The sequence below is a fragment of the Bufo bufo genome, chromosome 1 (genome assembly GCF_905171765.1).
Source record: "Bufo bufo chromosome 1, aBufBuf1.1, whole genome shotgun sequence".
Taxonomy (NCBI): Eukaryota; Metazoa; Chordata; class Amphibia; order Anura; family Bufonidae; genus Bufo; species Bufo bufo.
Window position 1 is genome coordinate 485794866 of NC_053389.1, and position 23211 is coordinate 485818076.

The following is a 23211-nucleotide window of genomic DNA, read 5'->3' on the forward strand; positions in this document are numbered from 1 at the left end:
GATTCTAAGGTTTCCATAACCCATCATGTTAAACCAATGTGTAAATATACTTAAAGTGTTTCTTATTTATCCAAAATGTATGGGCTGTACAACTTTTTATATCAAGTACAGAAGTGCAGGAGGATAGAAAGATCATTCTGTCACATACTTTGCTAGTGGGTTATGATTCACTAAAATGTTGCATATTTATTATTGCCATCATTAATTGACACTTATGCTACTTATTAAAGGTGACAAATTATATCACATAGGAAACTTTAATTTCTTAGTAATATCCCCCAGAGGTGATAACTTTAGATCAACTTAAAGGTCAAGAACTTCAGGCAAAAGTAACTATCACTCATTTCACCTACTTTGAAAGTCTAATACAGTTAATGTTAATTGATAAAAAGGTCTAAATGACTGAAATCACTGTCATTGTACAATGTGTTGTAATATATTATCATGTTATTAAAATATAGATCAAAAATTAAAAGGTTCAGCAACAGTCTTGATTCTAAGGCATTATCTCTATTTCAATCAACATAAGTATTTATAATGCATTAATTGTGCCATTGATTGACAATAATTGATAGAATTTTATTGTGTAAATTCTATTGCAAGAATTATAAGCCTTAAATAGGGCTTTTCACTTTCTATATCTTGTCTATATCTTTTATCATCCCAGTTTACATCACTTCCACACATTGACACATATTTATAAGGGTTGTCCAGGAAAAACATGGTGGCAGCTTTCTTCCAGAAGACGCACCACACTTGTCCATGGTTTGTGTCTGGCATTATAACTCATCTCCCCTGAAGTGAATGGGGTTGAGCTGCAGTACCACACACATCCTGTGGACAAGTGTGTGGCACCATGCGTTGTCCCTAAAAACTGGATACCATAGACTGTCTTGTAAACTGTTGGATAGTAGAGGTTGGACATTAACTACTAGAAAAAAATAAATGAGTTATTTGCCTAGAGCTGACACTGTTTTACTAAATATGCTTGTACCATGTGTTCTTGATTTAATCAGCTACACATGAGCGTGTAGTGCTAGTTTTGGGGGCCTTAATTGTACAATATTGCAGAATAATTGACCAAGACTGCTTAATTATTTTTGTATAAATACTATTAATCTCGGAAGTACAAATAATAATCATTTTTAAAACAAGTGACTTGTTTTCACAATCTAAGAATCCAGCAGTAATTCTAATATATTCTGGTTCCCCTGCTAGTAAATAACAGACAATGTCAGGCTTCTCAGAAAGGTGTTTTGTCTAGTTAAGCCAGGTCTCTCTTCTGTGCCCTTATAAGGGGCAATCACCTCAAAACAGTTGCCTACAGATGAGGCACTGACTTAGCTACAATACTAAGTTATGTGTTCAGGCCTGCTGAAAAGGTTGAACATTGACTTACAGGATTGCTACCTTAAATCTGGTGGCACCATAGTCATAGCTACCGTATCTGTTCTGTTTGAATAAAGAGCTACTTTGCCTAGGTCGTGAAAGGAAAATGGAACATTCATTCACCAAAGAGTAATTTAAAGTGATGTATTATTGCAGGAGGAATACCTAGAGTTTATAGGTATAATTTCTCACCTAACATAAATCATATTTGTACTTTGCTTTTCAATTTTCACGTCCCTGTAGGGATAAGCTGATGATTTCTTATATATGTTTCTTTATTTTGCAGTTACCTTTGGCAGATTCCATTAACTATTGCAGTAGGAAATAGTAGCCACCTCTCCCCCCAGACAATCTTATGGGTGTCTAACAAATCAGGTAAGGGCATATCTCATAGCCTGTAGATACAGAACATATAAGTTGCTATTCTTTTCTCTAATAATTTTAAAATTAAGTCACTATTCTCTTGAAAAATACAGAAATTACTTTGGGTGATCATAAACCTTCAAGGAACTGTTCAAATAACTTTATTAAAACTACACAGTTGAGATGATATACTATTTGCATTTTCAAACAGTCCCTGGAATTGTGTTGTGCATGTGCCATCTTCAAAATAATATGCATTTTTCCCACTCAACAGTTTATGATTTTTAAAGAAGTTAAGGTACAGAAGACATTTGTCTATGAAGTCCAACCTATAGTCATACTGGTAAAATGAGCAGTTCATACTCATCATTCAGACTCATCCATTTTGCAATCTTTATTAAGACCAACATTCAGTAGTGTTGGGATAAATTTCTGGTATAATAGAAGATATACAGTGCTTGCATTCTTTGAAAACTTTCATTCCTTAGAAACTCCAAAAATTTAAACTAGTCACTCACTTAATGTCCTTAATCCCTCTCCTGTGCACCCGCTCTAGCTTAATGATGTCCTTCTTATACACAGGTGCCCAAAACAATATACAGTATTCCATGTGTGGTCTTGCTAGTGATACTCATGGAGGTGAAATTATAATATGTTCTGCATATGTGCTAATATGCCTTCTTTTATGCATCCTATGATTTTACTTGCATTGACAGCAGCTGTCTGACACTGGTTTCTAATGTTATTATGCAGCATTTATTTTTTAATGCATAACATACCGTATTTTTCGCCCCATAAGACGCACTTTTTCTCCCCCCAAAATGTACGAGCGAGCGGGGACTCGGGGAGGGACTGGGAGGAGGAGCTGGGGGCCGGCAATAGCGGCGGGGCAGTGTACTTTAGCCCCGCCGCTCCAGTATAATAATATAAGATGTCTTATTCAATTAATAGTTATTAAACATGCCCCCCAACTCCTAATAGTACCGTACATCCTAACCGCTTCTGTAGAATGCAGGCAGGCCAGGCGGGTGGCAGCGTAACTCCCTGATGTCACGTGCCTGCGCCGCCTACTTTATGAATGAAGCAGGCAGCGCAGGCAAGTGACGTCAGTGAGGGACGCGCCGGCCGCCCGGCCTGCCTGCCGGCATTGTACAGAAGCTGTTAGGATGTAAGGTACTATTAGGAGTGAGGGGGCATGTTTAATAACTATTAATTGAATAAGACATCTTATATTAGTATACCGGAGCGGCGGGGGAGGCGGGGATCTGTGGATGACATTTTTATGGGGGACATCTGTGGATGGCACAGTTATGGGCTGGGGGGTCTGTGGATGGCACTGTTATGGGGTGGGGGGGGGTCTGTGGATGGCACATATATAACAGTGCCATCCAAAGATCCCCCTGTAACAGTGCCATCCACAGATCCCCTGTAACAGTGCCATCCACAGATCCCCCCTGTAACAGTGCCATCCACAGATCCCCCCTTTAACAGTGCCATCCACAGATCCCCCTGTAACAGTGCAAGCCACAGATCCCCCCATAATAGTCATATAGAAAAGAAGATGGCTTCGGCAGCATTCCGCAATATCAAAACGATCCTTTATTCGTACCTCCAGACACAATTGGCAACGTTTCGACTGTACACCAGTCTTTGTCAAGCCTAATGACATACATTCTGGTAGGCATATATATACCCCCCACATAAAAGACACACCCCGTTACATCATCAGTACAAATCACTGCACAATAGTATACACATGTTGATATTACAACTCACAGTTAATGATATGTCCACCCCGCTCGTGTTGTTCGCCTCGGCGTTCCAATATCTGTAATGCGCAGCCGCATCTCAATGTATTTGCATATCGGAAGTGTCATACGTTGCCATGACTCCCGGCGGCGCACGTGTCTCCAGCCAATGTGCTGCAGGACGCACTCACTGACGTCACAGCTTGTGCGTCCACCCCATGACCCACACTCAAGTGCGCACAACAGTGCGTCAATAGCGTTAGTCACGTGGGGTACGCAGCCAATGAAGACCCGGCGCGAACATCGGCGCCATGGCAACGATGACGCCACGGTCACCACTACTTATTACATGTGTGATCTGTATCTAAAGTGGCCGGGTCTATATATTACAGAACCTCCGCTCACAACGATAATCACATGACTATAGAGGGAAATTAATCCTGACCCCACATATACACGCACATAACAGCTAATGGAAAAATACATAACCTCATAAGTGTGGTGCACAATAACCACACATAACCATCATCTGGATGGTGTATCCCATATATACATCACATATGGACCATCAACATGGTTCTTTGACATATAGACTAAAGACTGTTGCACCAGGGATGTGCCACATATATATTTAAAAACATGATGTCACTATACTGAGAGGACAAAACAGTGACAATCATCAATCGATGGATGCGACATTAAACTCTAAATTCAGGCCAAAAGGTTGGAGGGACCTGAGGGTATGGATCCATTTAAGTTCCTTCTTCCTCAGGATTCCCTTCCTGTCCCCACCCCTTCTCAAGTATCCTACACTGTCAATAACTCGAAATCTCAATTGATTAATGGAATGTTTACAGTCAATGAAGTGTTTTGCAACCGGTTTGTCAAGTGCACCTGTTCTAATTGTGCTTTTGTGTTTGTTAATTCTTTCCCTCAATTCCATCGTGGTCTCCCCCACATAGATCAAACTGCATGGGCACTGTATCATGTAAACCACATCCGTGGATTTACATGTAAAATGACCTTTGATCTTAAACCGTTTACCACTGTAGGGATGTGTAAAACCATCACCTTTCATGATGCCACCGCAGTTGCAACATGAAAGGCAAGGGAAATTACCATTCCTCAGTGGTGCTAGCCTTTTCTGTCTTTCGATGTCCTTCCCCCCTATATCCGCCTTCACCAATCTATCGCGTAGGTTAGGGCTCCGTTTGTATGCCATCATTGGGGGAACTGAAAATTCAGTGACTGCAGGCAATCCTTTCTGTAGGATCCGCCATTCCTGTCGTAGGATGTTGGCTATATTGCCGCTATCACCCCCATAGATGGATACAAATGGAATGCGGGGGGTCTCCTGTTTTTGGGATTTCCTTACCAGAGTGGCACTACGTTCCATGGATGTAATCCTATGCTTGGTACGGTTGATCAATTTGATGGGATATCCTCTCCTGCTGAACTTATTACACATCTCATCTACCCTAATACCAAAGAGGGTGTCAAGAGAGTCCTGTGCTGGTGGCGCTACATCGACGACATTTTCTTGATTTGGACTGGCACCGTGCCTGAACTGGATGAGTTTCATGCGCACCTGAATTCTGGGGTCCGGGACCTGCAGTTCACCGTGATGCATTCTGCCCGTGAGCTGCAGTTCCTTGACGTCCGAATTCAGGTGCACAATGGAAGGATCTGTACTGATCTCTTCCAAAAACCTACAGACAGGAATACCTTGTTAATGTATGACAGTAGTCACCCTCAGAACATGGTGAGCTCCCTCCCGTGGAGTCAGCTACTTAGGGTACGTCGTATCGTATCGGATGACACCCTCTTTGGTATTAGGGTAGATGAGATGTGTAATAAGTTCAGCAGGAGAGGATATCCCATCAAATTGATCAACCGTACCAAGCATAGGATTACATCCATGGAACGTAGTGCCACTCTGGTAAGGAAATCCCAAAAACAGGAGACCCCCCGCATTCCATTTGTATCCATCTATGGGGGTGATAGCGGCAATATAGCCAACATCCTACGACAGGAATGGCGGATCCTACAGAAAGGATTGCCTGCAGTCACTGAATTTTCAGTTCCCCCAATGATGGCATACAAACGGAGCCCTAACCTACGCGATAGATTGGTGAAGGCGGATATAGGGGGGAAGGACATCGAAAGACAGAAAAGGCTAGCACCACTGAGGAATGGTAATTTCCCTTGCCTTTCATGTTGCAACTGCGGTGGCATCATGAAAGGTGATGGTTTTACACATCCCTACAGTGGTAAACGGTTTAAGATCAAAGGTCATTTTACATGTAAATCCACGGATGTGGTTTACATGATACAGTGCCCATGCAGTTTGATCTATGTGGGGGAGACCACGATGGAATTGAGGGAAAGAATTAACAAACACAAAAGCACAATTAGAACAGGTGCACTTGACAAACCGGTTGCAAAACACTTCATTGACTGTAAACATTCCATTAATCAATTGAGATTTCGAGTTATTGACAGTGTAGGATACTTGAGAAGGGGTGGGGACAGGAAGGGAATCCTGAGGAAGAAGGAACTTAAATGGATCCATACCCTCAGGTCCCTCCAACCTTTTGGCCTGAATTTAGAGTTTAATGTCGCATCCATCGATTGATGATTGTCACTGTTTTGTCCTCTCAGTATAGTGACATCATGTTTTTAAATATATATGTGGCACATCCCTGGTGCAACAGTCTTTAGTCTATATGTCAAAGAACCATGTTGATGGTCCATATGTGATGTATATATGGGATACACCATCCAGATGATGGTTATGTGTGGTTATTGTGCACCACACTTATGAGGTTATGTATTTTTCCATTAGCTGTTATGTGCGTGTATATGTGGGGTCAGGATTAATTTCCCTCTATAGTCATGTGATTATCGTTGTGAGCGGAGGTTCTGTAATATATAGACCCGGCCACTTTAGATACAGATCACACATGTAATAAGTAGTGGTGACCGTGGCGTCATCGTTGCCATGGCGCCGATGTTCGCGCCGGGTCTTCATTGGCTGCGTACCCCACGTGACTAACGCTATTGACGCACTGTTGTGCGCACTTGAGTGTGGGTCATGGGGTGGACGCACAAGCTGTGACGTCAGTGAGTGCGTCCTGCAGCACATTGGCTGGAGACACGTGCGCCGCCGGGAGTCATGGCAACGTATGACACTTCCGATATGCAAATACATTGAGATGCGGCTGCGCATTACAGATATTGGAACGCCGAGGCGAACAACACGAGCGGGGTGGACATATCATTAACTGTGAGTTGTAATATCAACATGTGTATACTATTGTGCAGTGATTTGTACTGATGATGTAACGGGGTGTGTCTTTTATGTGGGGGGTATATATATGCCTACCAGAATGTATGTCATTAGGCTTGACAAAGACTGGTGTACAGTCGAAACGTTGCCAATTGTGTCTGGAGGTACGAATAAAGGATCGTTTTGATATTGCGGAATGCTGCCGAAGCCATCTTCTTTTCTATATGTGTATTTCATGGCCTGATGGATCAAGGGCCTACGGCTAGGCTGTTGCATTGATATAGACGCATTATCTGGATACCGTATAGTGCTGCCTCTACACTACTTCTTGCACCCCCCATAATAGTGTCCGTCATCCACAGATCCCCCCATAACAGTGTCCGTCATCCACAGATCCCCCCATAACAGTGTCCGTCATCCACAGATCTCCAGTAATAGTGCCATCCATAGACCACCATTAGTTCCAAACACACCAAACACACAGCACACCTTTTGGTTAAAAATTTTTTTTCTTATTTTCCTCCATAAAAACCTAGGTGCGTCTTATGGGCCGGTTCGTCTTATAGGGCGAAAAATACGGTAATTTATTTTCATGGCCCAAGTGCATAACCTTACATTTATCCACTTTGAACTTAATCTGCAATTTCTCCACTCAAGTCTCTAGCTTCTACAAATAACTGTAATATGCAATTGCTATTTCACATGTACAGTACTCTGACAGTGAGCTGATCACAAGAATACTCACTGATATAGCTCTTGGCAAGCAGTTACTGTGTTTTCATCCGTACAATAAAAAGGTCCATCTCTATAATGTAGAAATGTAAGACTGGTTTCACACTAGCGATAAATTATATCTGAAGACATCATATCCGGCATAGTGGAAAAAGGCCGGAGCACCGTCAGGCTCCATTGACTATTATGGGATTCAGTGGGGTTTTTCCGTAATTAGTGCAGGAATTCAGCTGGACAAATAGGCTGGATCACCATCGAGTCCCATTATAGTCAATGGGCTCTGGCGGGGTCAGGAAGTATCTGGCTATGCCGGATAGGATGTCTTCAAGCAGGCTGTTACTCGGAAGTATTTACTGCTATTGTGAAACTAGCCTAAAGGTTGAATGGAAACAAAAAAAAACATTTAGACCACTTGATGCTTGTATGAACACTCGTTAGCAATAATCTGACTGTGTAATGGTGCCACAGATTACCCAATAAATGAGAAAAACGAACAAACTTTGTTTAACAAACTTTTTTAAATCTCTATATATACTGTAAACCTAGGTAATGGGGGTAAAGAGACTTTTAAATGGAAACAACATGGAAATATACAAGAAAATTGACAATGTTTTAAAATGACAATATGCCACTTATTTGGTTGAAAAATAAATAAGAAAACCTCTGCACGATGTATAATTACATTTTTTTGCATATTTTCCATTACATACATTTCATTTTGGCTCAACTACACTAGCATTAAATTATTAATTTATGGGACAAATATTTTTGCCAAGTGCACACATTATTCATGAGTGCATGACTTTAATAAGTTATTTAAGAAGAATGATAAGATGTTTGATTTTAATATGAAGCTGTCAGGCTGGCATACCCATTTTAGTAAAATATTGTTTTATGAGAGCTATTTTTTTGTGCCGACCCTCTGTTATTCCTGTTATATATTGAAACCTGGAGGTTACCATTACACTTTTAATAGGGTGTTTTATTTATTTTTTAACATGCTCCTGTTCAGTCAGTGCTAACAGTGTTAGTGTGTGTAAGAATACACCCTTATTGGAAGGGGAATGATAACAGTTGCAATTCATTAATATGTGTTCAGGAGAAGAGAAGGACGAACATCGGCCAGGACGGTTCGCGAACGCAAGTTCACGGCGGGCCCCATTCACTTTAATGGCAGGCGAACCTAAAAAACCTTCAGCTCCTATTTGCAGTGACAAAAATTCCAACAAAACATATGTGTCTTAATCAGGGGACATTATGGTTCTTAAAGCGAAATTCTCTGAAATGTGCCCTGTCGGAGCCTAGAAAAAAATTATTTTAGGCCACGGGAGTACTGGCCTTAAAAATTAGGCATTCACCTGACATAAAAGAAATTCTGAATATGTGGCTCGAGGTTCATTATGCGGTCAATAGATAACAATTTACTGCAGGCCAGTACAAATTCAGGTCAAATACATATGTTTAAAAGAACTAAAAATATAAAATTGGATTAAAAACATGGCTAACGAAATCCCCCCTCTTGAAAAACCCCGAATGATAATAGTTCAAATTTGATAACACGTGGTCGTCACTGGTGTTGAATTCCTCCGAGGCCCCAACAAATATTCATTCACCGTACAGAAAAGAACAAGTAAGTATGTGGCTGGAGGTAGATTACACAGTCATTTGATATAGCAGGCCAGTGGACTAAAAGACCCAAAAATGATGCATTAAGCGTACAAAAAAGAATATATGTATGATAGAAAATAAATACATAAAGGGAATCAACAAGGTAAAAGAGGACAGAATATTTAAAAGAAGAAAAACTGCTACAAGAGGACATAGTTTTAAATTAGAGGGACAAAGGTTTAAAAGTAATATCAGGAAGTATTACTTTACTGAGAGAGTAGTGGATGCATGGAATAGCCTTTCTGCAGAAGTGGTAGCTGCAAATACAGTAAAGGAGTTTAAGCATGCATGGAATAGGCATAAGGCCATCCTTCATATAAGATGTGGCCAAGGCCAAGGACTATTCATAGTATTCAGTATATTGGGCAGACTAGATGGGCCAAATGGTTCTTATCTGCAGACACATTCTATGTTTCTATGTTTCTATGTGGCTGGAGGTAGGTGTACTACAGGCCCCAGAAATTATGCATTCAGCGTACAGAAAAGAACAAGTAAGCATGTGGCTGGAGGTAGATTACACGGTCATTGGATATCAATTTTATAGCAGGCCAGTGGACTACAGGCCCCAAAAATTATTCATTCAGCGTACAGAAAATAACAAATAAGTAAGTGGCTGGAGGTAGAATGCAATGTCATTGGATATTAATATTACAGCAGGCCAGTGGACTACAGTCCCCAAAAAGTATGCATTCAGCTTACAGAAAAGAACAAGTAAGTACAGTCCTGATCAAAAGTTTAAGACCACTTGAAAAATGGCAAAAAATAATATTTTACATTGTTGGATCTTAACAAGGTTCCAAGTAGATCTTCAACATGCAACAAGAAGAAATGAGAGTGAGACAAAAAAAATTTTGAGCATTCAATTAATTGAAAATAACGATTAAACTGAAACAGGCTATTTTTCAGCTGATCCAAATTTTAGGACCACATGCCTTTAAAAGGCCAAATCTGTGCAAAGATGTGGATTCATTGTCATTTTCTGTCAGGTAGTCACACGTTGTGATGGCAAAGGCAAAAAAACTCTCCCTTTTTAAACGTGGTCGGGTTGTTGAACTGCATAAGCAGGGTCTCTCACAGCACGCCATCGCTGCTGAGGTGGGAAGCAGTAAGACAGTCATTTGGAATTTCTTAAATGATCCTGAAGGTTATGGAACAAAAAAGTCAAGTGGAAGACCCAAAAAAATTTCATCAGCACTGAGCTGGAGGATCCAATTGGCTGTCCGTCAAGACACTGGATGATCCTCGACCCAAATTAAGGCCCTTACTGGTGCTGACTGCAGCCCCATAACCATCAGACTTCATCTGAGACTGAAGGGCTTCAAAAACAAAAAACTTCTTCAAAGACCTCGTCTCCTTGAACGCCACAGAACTGCTTGTTTGGACTTTGCAAGAGAGCACCAAACATGGGACATTCAAAGGTGGAAGAAAGTTTTATTCTCTGATAAGAAAAAATTTAACCTTGATCGTCCTGATGGTTTCCAACGTTACTGGTATGACAAGCAGATCCCACCTGAGATGTTTTCTACGCGCCACAGTGGAGGGGGCGCCATAATGGTCTGGGGTGCTTTTTCCTTCAGTGGAACAATGGAGCTTCAGGAAGTGCAGGGCGTCAAACGGCCGATGGCTATGTCCAGATGTTGCAGAGAGCATTCCTCATGACTGAGGGCCCTCGTCTGTGTGGTAACTACTGGGTTTTTCAACAGGACAACGCTACAGTATACAATGCCCGCAGGACAAGGGACTTCTTCCAGGAGCACAGCAAAACCGCAAACAAATGCTGCACTACCTAAATGCACAATATATAACGTTTATTATTGGTATTTAACACCCCTGTTTAAAACAGTTTTTTTTAGGGGCAACTGGTATATCACAACAGTTGAAATTATTTGTTCCAATAGCGTTTGTCACTCTGTAGCTGCGGAAAAGCAGCAAAATCGCAAACAAATGCTGCACTACCCAAATGCACTACATAGAAAGTATATTATTGGTATATTACACCCCTGCTTCCATAATTTTTTTTTGGGGGGCAACTGGTATATCACACCAGTAGAAATTATTTCCAACAACGTTTGTCAGTCTGTGTAGCTACGGTAAGGCAGCAAAACCGGAAACAAATGCTTCACTACCTAAATGCACTATATAGAAAGTATATTATTTGTATATAACACCCCTGCTTCAATCAGTTTTTTGGGGGGCAACTGGTATATCGCACTAGTAGAAATTTTTGGTTCCAACAGCGTTTGTCACTCTGTGTAGCTGCGGTAACGCAGCAAAACCACAAACAAATGCTGCACTACCTAAATGCACTATATAGAAAGTATATTATTGGTACAGTATATCACACCTTTGCTTCAATCAGTTATTTTGGGGGGCAACTTGTATATGACACCTGTAGAAATTTTTTGCTCCAGCTGCGTTTGTCACTCTGTGTAGCTGCGGAAACGCTGAAAAACCGCAAAAAAAATGCTGCACTACCCAAATGCACTATATAGAAAGCGCATTATTGATATATAACACCCCTGTTTCAATCATTTTTTTTATGGTGGGGGGCTACTGGTATACCATACCAGTAGAAATTATTTGTTCCAGTAGCGTTTGTCACTCTGTGTAGCTGCGGTAATGCAGCAAAACTGCAAACAAATGCTGCACTACCTAAATGCACTATATAGAAAGTATATTATTGGTATATCATACCTCTTCTTAAATCATTTTTTTTGTGGGGGCAACTTGTATATTACACCAGTAAAAATTATTTGTTCCAATAGCATTTGTCACTCTGTGTAGCTGCGGTAACACAGTAAAACTGCAAACAAATGCTGCACTACCCAAATGCACTATATAGAAAGTATATTATTTGTATATAACACCCCTGCTTCAATCAGTTTTTTTGGGGAGCAACTGGTGAAAGATTTATAGTTTATTTTGTATCTTGTATGTTTTTTATGTTATATACAGTCTTTTTTTAATATAGTAAATAAAATATTGCATACTGATCTGTTTTGTGATTATTGGAAAGCAGGGGCGTTGCTAAGGTCTCAAAAGATGCGGTGCCCAACCCCCAATGAATATGTCCCAGTTCTTTAAATCACCCCCCTCCTCCCTCACACCACATTTTGCTGTACTTGCTATACAGCAGCACATACCTGTCACATCCCAGGTGATGTCTCCTCCGATGTAGATCTTCTCTGTCATAATCTTCTTCATTTGTTCCATACAACTTTTTTCAGCCACGCCTCGTCTCTGCAGAGTGTGACACACAGACATCTTAGCTTCCTCACATTTCTATCATCATCCCCCAACCTGGAGTCTCCACAGTGTTGTCCTGTTGCTCACTGTGCCCCCTAACACCCCCAAACACTATCCTGAAGAAATATAAATTCCCCCCATAGTAATAGTGCTCCTCATAGTCCCACCATTAGTAATTCCCTTCTAGAATGCCTTCATTAGTAATACTTCCCCCTACAGTGCCCCCAACAGTGATAACACTCCCCAAGAGTGCCCCATTAGTAGAGAGCCCTCCAGTATTAATAATACCCTCACAGAGCCCCCAGTAGAAATAAGGACCCCTATTGTTCCCCCAGTGGTACAGTGGTAAGAAAGCTATCTACAGACCCCTCAGTAGTAATAAGGCGGATCTATAAGTCACTACTATAAAGCCCCCAGTAGTAATAAGAACGCCTATAATGTCCACTGGATTTATAATATTCCTAAAGTGCCCCCAGTATTTATACTGCCCCCTACTGTTATAATGGTCACCCTGAAGTGTCCCCAATATTAATAATTCCCCCTGCCAGTGCCCTCTGTAGTCATATTCTATCCTCCACCATACAGTTCCATGTAAATAACATCACACCATCTCTCCTGCCCCCTCCAAAATACAGTCCCATGTAAATAACATCACTCCCCTCCCTTCAGCCTCTCCAATATATAGTCCCATGTAAATAGCACTATTTTCCTCCCTCCACTATTGGGAACCATGTAAATAACATCACACCATCTATCCAGCCCCCCCCCAATATAAGTCCCATGTAAATAACATCCCTCTCTATCTACAGCCCCCTTCAATATACAGTCCCATGTAAATAACATCACCTACTCCCCAGCCACCTTCAACATACAGTCAAGTAAATAATATCAGCCCCTCCCCATCCACTTCCAACATGCAATCCCATGTAAACATCACCCCCTCAACATTCAGTCCCATGTAAATAACATAAATTCCCCCACCAGCCACCTTCAACATACAGTCCCATATAAATAACATTGCCCCCTCAACATTCGATCCCATGTAAATAACATCACTCACTCCCTCAGACACCTGTAAAATTTAGTCCCATATAAATAACATCACTCCCTCCCACAGCCTCCTACAACAGACAGTGTCATGTAAATAACATAATCCCCTCCCACAGCCGCCTTCAACATACAGTCCCATGTAAATGATATCACTCTGCCCTAGCCCCCTCCAACATTCAGTCCCATGTAAATAATAGTGTTGAGCACGAATATTCAAATAGCAATTTTTATCGTGAATATTGCCACTTGAATATCGCCACTTCGAGAATTTAGAATATAGTGCTATATATTCGTTAAATCGAATATTCAGTATTTTTTTTCCATCTGAACACATGATTCCTTTCTGCTTCTTGCTTGTGGGCCAATGAGAAGGAAGCAATGTCAAGTTCACAACAATACTTAGTGCACCAATCAGTAATCTGTATTCAGACCTGCCAAAATATGAAGTTGCACGTAGTGCGACAAAATATTCTAATCACTGCCGATTAGCGCAATCGCAAATATATTGGACCACTTGACTCTATATGCATAGAAAGCTTTTCTAATGTTTTGCCATGCCAACCATTTTTCCCAGTCTGAGAAACTTATACCAGGTTGAAAAATGTAGCCAAAGTGACGTTGCTGATTTTTCGCATTCAATGAAATAATCTCGAATTCTCGAAATTTGCGAATATATGATGAATATTCTACAAAATATTCGTGAAATATTGCAAATTAGAATATAGTCCCTGCCGCTAATCACTAAGAAATAACATCACCCCCTCCCACAGCCACCATCAACATACAGTCCCATGTAAATAACACCACTCCCTCCACCAGTCCCATGTAAATAACATCACTTCCTCCTACAGCCACCATCAACATACAGTCCCATATAATTAACATGACTCCCTCCCCAGCCACCTCCAACACACAGTTCCATGTAAACAACATCCCTCCCTTCAGCCCTAACATACAGTCCCAGTTAAATAACCACAACACCCAGCATTGCTCTTCCTCTGATTTCAATTACCTCTCCTCATGTACAGACCTCAGCACAGCATCTTCACCCAGGACTTCTCCTCTTCACTGCTGTCCTCTCCTGCACTGGTCGCATGATGCTGACATTATCGCAGGTCCTTCTCAATCACTGCCTATTTTAGTGTTCACATTACCTTTGATACCATCACAGGTCCTTCAGTTCTTCCAGTGCATTAGATTCAATTTTACTGTCATTCTGAGGATAGCAATACAGTTCTATCTAGCAGGCAGGCAAGATATTCGGGGCCTGGTACAAAACATCAGGGGCCCAGGCCCCTAATGTTTTAACCTAGCAACACCGCTGCTGGAAAGGATGATATGTCATGATATACTGTACACAGTTAGCATCGGACTATCATAAAAATGTGTTTCCATGTTTAAGTGAACTGTCTGCTGATTCTAAGAACACAGCATATGTCAGCTCAGTTACATGGAACTAATCTTTATAGGAGTCCTAGTAGAGAGCACTTATAACAGTTGGGTATATGCCAATAAAACATATTTAGTATAACAAGTAAGATCTGTTAAAAATAAAGTTATTATTATGTTTTTGTAATTACTTATTGTGTAAGGTAAAATATTAGAGGTGACCTATATACACTGCTCAAAAAAATAAAGGGAACACTTAAACAACACAATGTAACTCCAAGTCAATCACACTTCTGTGAAATCAAACTGTCCACTTAGGAAGCAACACTGAGTGACAATCAATTTCACATGCTGTTGTGCAAATGGGATAGACAACAGGTGGAATCTATAGGCAATTAGCAAGACACCCCCAATAAAGGAGTGGTTCTGCAGGTGGTGACCACAGACCACTTCTCAGTTCCTATGCTTCCTGGCTGATGTTTTGGTCACTTTTGAATGCTGGCGGTGCTTTCACTCTAGTGGTAGCATGAGACGGAGTCTACAACCCACACAAGTGGCTCAGGTAGTGCAGCTTATCCAGGATGGCACATCAATGCGAGCTGTGGCAAGAAGGTTTGCTGTGTCTGTCAGCGTAGTGTCCAGAGCATGGAGGCGCTACCAGGAGACAGGCCAGTACATCAGGAGACGTGGAGGAGGCCGTAGGAAGGCAACAACCGAGCAGCAGGACCGCTACCTCCGCCTTTGTGCAAGGAGGAACAGGAGGAGCACTGCCAGAGCCCTGCAAAATGACCACCAGCAAGCCACAAATGTGCATATGTCTGCTCAAACGGTCAGAAACAGACTCCATGAGGGTGATATGAGGGCCCGACGTTCACAGGTGGGGATTGTGCTTACAGCCCAACACCGTGCAGGACGTTTGGCATTTGCCAGAGAACACCAAGATTGGCAAATTCGCCACTGGCGCCCTGTGCTCTTCACAGATGAAAGCAGGTTCACACCGAGCACATGTGACAGACGTGACAGAGTCTGGAGACGCGGTGGAGAACGTTCTGCTGCCTGCAACATCCTCCAGCATGACCGGTTTGGCATTGGGTCAGTAATGGTGTGGGGTGGCATTTCTTTGGAGGGCCGCACAGCCCTCCATGTGCTCGCCAGAGGTAGCCTGACTGCCATTAGGTACCAAGATGAGATCCTCAGACCCCTTGTGAGACCATATGCTGGTGCGGTTGGCCCTGGGTTCCTCCTAATGCAAGACAATGCTAGACCTCATGTGGATGGAGTGTGTCAGCAGTTCCTGCAAGACGAAGGCATTGATGCTATGGACTGGCCCGCCCGTTCCCCAGACCTGAATCAAATTGAGCACATCTGGGACATCATGTCTCGCTCTATCCACCAACGTCACGTTGCACCACAGACTGTCCAGGAGTTGGCAGATGCTTTAGTCCAGCTCTGGGAGGAGATCCCTCAGGAGACCGTCAGGAGCATGCACAGGCGTTGTAGGGAGGTCATACAGGCACGTGGAGGCCACACACTCTACTGAGCCTCATTTTGACTTGTTTTAAGGACATTACATCAAAGTTGGATCAGCCTGTAGTGTGTTTTTCCACTTTAATTTTGAGTGTGACTCCAAATCCAGACCTGCATGGGTTGAAAAATTTGATTTCCATTTTTTTTATTTTTGTGTGATTTTGTTGTCAGCACATTCAACTATGTAAAGAACTAAGTATTTCAGATGAATATTTAATTAACTCAGATCTAGGATGTGTTATTTTTGTGTTCCCTTTATTTTTTTGAGCAGTGTACATCTCTTAAATATTCTAAAAATATAATCATAGTTCTGCCTTTATACTGTAACAATATAAACTAAAGGGTATTGACAAATTACTTGACACCACAATAGCATAAACAAGTCGCAAATTCTGGTGCACTTAGAAAAGTGATGAGAAAAGCGGACTGGCTTAGTGGCAATGGGTCAGGGCTTGGCTCAATCCGCAAGTTATTATGGTGTAAGTTATGGCTGAAGTAAATGCCAGCCCGTAGCTGGCATAGACTTCAGTTTCTGATGCACAGACTTCCAAAAATATGACTGATTTATTAAGAAGCATCTGCCTCTTGATAAATTAGATATATCTAATTCTACTGCGTAGGGATCAAGAATAGCCTACAGAAATGCCAGTCTGGAAAAATGTCCCTCATTGTCTTTACAAATATATAACAACATGTACTACAGGATTTTAACTCTTAGAAAGAGGCATCCAATTTTTTTATTATTTTGATTATGGGATTACCCTTTCACCTTTTGATCCGAGCAAGCATTTTGCTGAAGTTGGTTATCACAAAAAATACTGCTCTTGGTAACATGATTTAGGGAATAGTGAAAGATGGTTAAATACAAAATGCATTAAATTAGATAGATAGATAGACATACAGACACAATTTGGTTTTAGAAAATAAAATTAAAATGAGCACAAAATATATTGTATTTGGACAGTATGGAAAAATCCACAGCCTGGACAACAGAGCTACCAATATATACATGGTACTAAAGTTATATTGTATTAAGATTATTACATTTGAACTTTATGCCTAATATTGTTCAGGAGGGATTTCCAAGGCATTCTGTTTTTACTACATCAAAATACTGAGGTTTATAATAAAAAGTCGTGTCATAAATATCCATTTCAGTAATAAAATTATTTTGTCAGGAACATCAAAAAGTGTAAAAATATGTTTTTCAGACAGATATCAAATTTGATTAGGTTCTTCCTATATACCCTGGAGCAACATCTACAATTTTTTATATATATATTTTTTTTTTACATAAGCTAGAGAATGATTTAGAAGCAATATAAAGATTTTTTTAATTCTAGCTAATAATATTTTTTCGTAAAATTAGTGGACATAAACATAGTTGTAATTATCTTAGTTTTTTTCTACTTTTTAAAAAAATAATAATTGTGATCTATAACGTTGGGCAGTATAGTGATTCACTTGTTAGCATGGTTGCTTGGCAAAATTGGCATCCTGAATTTGAAACTAACAAGAAATCCACAGATTTTTTTATATAAAAAAAATGTACTACAAGATTTCAACTCTTCGAAAGAGGCATCCAATTTTTTATTATTTTGATTATGAGATTACCCTTTCACCTTTTGATCCTAGCAAGCATTTGCTGAAGTTGGTTATCACAAAAAATAATGCTCTTGGTAGCATGATTTAGAAAATAGTGAAATATGATTTTGAAGCAATATAAATATTTTTGTATTCCAGCTAAGATTATTTTTTTGTAAAATTAGTGAACATAAACATAGTTGCAATTAATTTTGTGTCACGGGGCGCCAAAAGACCTGCTGCTTAGCTTCGGGAGCAAGGATCTGTGTTTGGCCTCGTTCCCAGGGCGGCTTTGCTAGCTGGGAGGCTCCCTGCTCCTAGGTCTGCCTTGAGCGCCGAGCTGATCACTCGGTGCTCGACTTGTCTGTCTGTCTGTCATGTGACGCTGGCCACGTCACATGACCCTCAGACCCCACTATAAATACAGGCAGCCTGCTGGCCACAGGTTAGAACCGAACAAGAAAAAGGCCTCATCTATAAGATCATAGTCGAGGGCAAACAAGAAAACCAACTATATAAACCTAAAGTGTCATTTAACAAACAACAAATGGATGCCCAATATATTAAAAATATATATTTTATTTCATAATAGTAGATAATACATAATAATTAGAATATTAAGGATAAAAAAAAAATTAATTTAAAGAGTCAGCAGAAAAACTCCGGATGCCGCAGTCCCCCGGCCGGTGTCTCTATAACCCACCACAAGATGGAACACATGTAGGGCATGTATAGAATACGCAATGTGGTGATAAAACAGAAAAGAAGGGGATATATAATATATACCCTAGAAGGTAATATTATCTGTAATCATCACCTAGATGTGTAGCTGCAGGATAAGACACATGGATCCTAATATATCACAAATGCAATCATGGACAAAAAATATATGTATAATAGATTTCCCATATGGGATACTCAGAGTGGATGAGACCCCATAGACCAGACCAACTAGAAAGCTGTAAGCAAAAGGACTCAACCTAAAGTATAAGATGGAAGATCACAACATACCCTGAGACATGGTGGAGGGCAGAGACAACAGGCACAGGACAGGCAAAGGACCCCGACGCGCGTTTCGCCTCAGCTTCGTCAGGAGGTAATGTGAGTGTGGCCTCCTATTTATATCCCCCATGTGGCTTCAGGGCATGGTATAATAGAATGCAGCAGCTGGTACTTACTGTTGAACGCTCCTGCCCGGTGATGCACTCCTAGGGAGTATGCTGTGGTAGTGAAACAATACTGTGAGTCAGTATGACACGCACATGACAGGCGTCGCTCTTAGAATCACTGCACACTTCACTTATTTGGCAGTTATGGGGCCAAAACTGACCAACTAACTCAAGTGTGAACTCAGCCTCATAGGTCGATGTTAGCGTGAAGAAGAAGCACACTCCTTTTTACACCGTTGTCAGCTGATTCCACATAGATGTCTAGAGAACCTGTTCTTTAAACGCTTATACAAGCAGAGCCCCCCTGACAGAGTGGAGAGGGTGTCAGCAGTAAGTTTGTGTGGATGTCACTGGTTATTTTGCCCTTCCTCTGATCCGTCAGAACAATAACCCCCCAAAAAATGTATCCTGTCTGTTGAACATCTGCCTTCACTTGGTCAGCATTTGGTCAGTAATCTATCAGTATTGCTTTTTTGCACTACACAGATGTAGCAGGGTTAGCACTCAAGCTCTTAACTCAAATTTCTTAACTCATTGCATTATCTTGAGACAAAAGCCTTTGAAAAGCAATCAAAGGTGCTTGCTTAACGCATTTAGTTTAGATAACATGTCTCATAAAACATTCGTACACCCCAAAAAAGGCTGGAGTACAATGTAACTGCACTGCAGAACAGCAAATAATATGTACTTTTTAGACTATTAAAACACCCCCAAAAAAGTGTGTAGTACAATGTAACTGCACCGCAGAACGGCAAATAACATGTCCTGTTTTTTACACTAATACACCTCAAAAGAAACTATAGAACAATTTAAATGGACCGCAGAATAGTTAATATGACGTATGTATATTCCCAATAAATACACTTTGCAACACAACACTTGCACCCCAATAACAAACAAGGTTTGCTGGAATGACAGAGATATCATCTAGTGCAAACCTAAAAGCAGCAGTATAATAGCAATTTGGATCCCCAATATGTGCAGCAAGGTGTAATAGAATTTCTCCTATTACCATGGTTGTACCCTCTCCTATTGCACCCTGTTCTTCTTTTATAGCGTGGATGATGCCTCCCTATGCTTTCCCTACACCATGAATAAGCTTTCCCTGAATTTGTGAATCGTTTTTTTCAGCACAATAAAGTACTTTCTAATACTGCAAACGTCTCTCCCTACACTAAGCACACTGGAAAATGGCAGAATTCAAAATGGCTGAGGGTATTTATAGGACTGTGACATCACAGGGGCTGGCTGCTGATTGGCTGCATGAATGGCATCGTGGGTGATCCCTCTTCCCAGAGATCATTGCTCCATGTCCTAACATGAGCAGCAGACATTTTAGGAAAAAATGTGATTCGTTACCACGAAGCGTGAGTAAATTTGAGTAGTATACACTGCGTGTAGAATTATTAGGCAAATGAGTATTTTGACCACATCATCCTCTTTATGCATGTTGTCTTACTCCAAGCTGTATAGGCTCGAAAGCCTACTACCAATTAAGCATATTAGGTGATGTGCATCTCTGTAATGAGAAGGGGTGTGGTCTAATGACATCAACACCCTATATTAGGTGTGCATAATTATTAGGCAACTTCCTTTCCTTTGGCAAAATGGGTCAAAAGAAGGACTTGACAGGCTCAGAAAAGTCAAAAATAGTGAGATATCTTGCAGAGGGATGCAGCACTCTTAAAATTGCAAAGCTTCTGAAGCGTGATCATCGAACAATCAAGCGTTTCATTCAAAATAGTCAACAGGGTCGCAAGAAGCGTGTGGAAAAACCAAGGCGCAAAATAACTGCCCATGAACTGAGAAAAGTCAAGCGTGCAGCTGCCAAGATGCCACTTGCCACCAGTTTGGCCATATTTCAGAGCTGCAACATCACTGGAGTGCCCAAAAGCACAAGGTGTGCAATACTCAGAGACATGGCCAAGGTAAGAAAGGCTGAAAGACGACCACCACTGAACAAGACACACAAGCTGAAACGTCAAGACTGGGCCAAGAAATATCTCAAGGCTGATATTTCTAAGGTTTTATGGACTGATGAAATGAGAGTGAGTCTTGATGGGCCAGATGGATGGGCCCGTGGCTGGATTGGTAAAGGGCAGAGAGCTCCAGTCCGACTCAGACGCCAGCAAGGTGGAGGTGGAGTACTGGTTTGGGCTGGTATCATCAAAGATGAGCTTGTGGGGCCTTTTCGGGTTGAGGATGGAGTCAAGCTCAACTCCCAGTCCTACTGCCAGTTTCTGGAAGACACCTTCTTCAAGCAGTGGTACAGGAAGAAGTCTGCATCCTTCAAGAAAAACATGATTTTCATGCAGGACAATGCTCCATCACACGCGTCCAAGTACTCCACAGCGTGGCTGGCAAGAAAGGGTATAAAAGAAGAAAATCTAATGACATGGCCTCCTTGTTCACCTGATCTGAACCCCATTGAGAACCTGTGGTCCATCATCAAATGTGAGATTTACAAGGAGGGAAAACAGTACACCTCTCTGAACAGTGTCTGGGAGGCTGTGGTTGCTGCTGCACGCAATGTTGATGGTGAACAGATCAAAACACTGACAGAATCCATGGATGGCAGGCTTTTGAGTGTCCTTGCAAAGAAAGGTGGCTATATTGGTCACTGATTTGTTTTTGTTTTGTTTTTGAATGTCAGAAATGTATATTTGTGAATGTTGAGATGTTATATTGGTTTCACTGGTAAAAATAAATAATTGAAATGGGTATATATTTGTTTTTTGTTAAGTTGCCTAATAATTATGCACAGTAATAGTCACCTGCACACACAGATATCCCCCTAAAATAGCTAAAACTAAAAACAAACTAAAAACTACTTCCAAAAATATTCAGCTTTGATATTAATGAGTTTTTTGGGTTCATTGAGAACATGGTTGTTGTTCAATAATAAAATTAATCCTCAAAAATACAACTTGCCTAATAATTCTGCACTACCTGTATTACTATAAATATTCTATCTATCTCTCTATCTATCTCTCTCTCTCTCTCTCTCTATCTATCTATCTAACTTTCTAGATATCTAGCTATCTACCTATTTGTCTATCTATCATATATCTATTTATCTAGACGTATATCTATCTAACAATTTATCTATTTATCTATCTATCTAACTATCTATCAATATATTTATCTAACAATTTATCTATCATCAATGTATCTATCTATCTAACAATTTATCTAAATATCTAACACACGCCTCCTTAGCGTCTCCATACAGATTTGTCTTTTGTCCCGTCACAGCCGCAGCTGCAGCGACAGAAACGACAGAATCTGCAACAACCGCGGCACCCAAATTTCCTGTGTGTCAATTTTGTCTCCCCATTTAGACCCATTTCATAGCAAAATCTATCACAGATATTCAAAATATCTATAAGAACAGCTGTTCACAGACATGTCAGACATGTTCTAATACATTAATATAACTATTTATTTGTTATCTATCTATTATCTGTCTATAATCTGGCTTAATAAAATAATACTATAAATATTTTATCTATCTATCTATCTATCTATCTATCTATCTATCTATCTATCTATCTATTATACAATCACTGCATACATCATCACTGCTTGAGAAAGATCCCACTGAGTGGATTGAAACGTTGCTGTTTTTTCTGGTGAAATAATCTCATACTATATTTGGAAGTGCAGTGGAATCTTTTTAGTCTATCTGTCTATCTATCTATCTATCTAGCAATTTATCTATCTAACTACCAATCTATCTATTTTATCTATCTACACTGATAAAAAAATATAAACGCAACACTTTCAGAGTTGATCAGGTTGTTGCTTGTGGCCTGTGGAATGTTGGTACACTCCTCTTCAATAGTTGTGCGAAGTTGCAGAATATTGGCAGGAACTGGAACACGCTGTCGTATATACGCCGATCCAGAGCATCCCAAACATGCTCAATGGATGACATGTCCGGTGAGTATACTGGCCATTCAAGAACTGGGATGTTTTCAGCTTCCAGGAATTGTGTACAAATCCTTGCAATATGGGGCCGTGCATTATCATGCTGCAACATGAGGTGATGGTTGTT

At 40.7% G+C, this 23211-nt stretch overlaps 1 protein-coding gene across 1 annotated transcript in view; it reads left to right on the forward strand.

Moving 5' to 3' along the window:
* The window catches only part of TRHDE (thyrotropin releasing hormone degrading enzyme), a 1599235-nt gene that overhangs the window by 1182440 nt on the left and 393584 nt on the right, over positions 1 to 23211 (forward strand). Inside the window, exon 10 of the mRNA XM_040410016.1 lies at positions 1676 to 1764. Within this exon, the coding sequence (XP_040265950.1) occupies positions 1676 to 1764 (89 nt within the window). The remainder of the gene's footprint in view (positions 1 to 1675; positions 1765 to 23211) is intronic.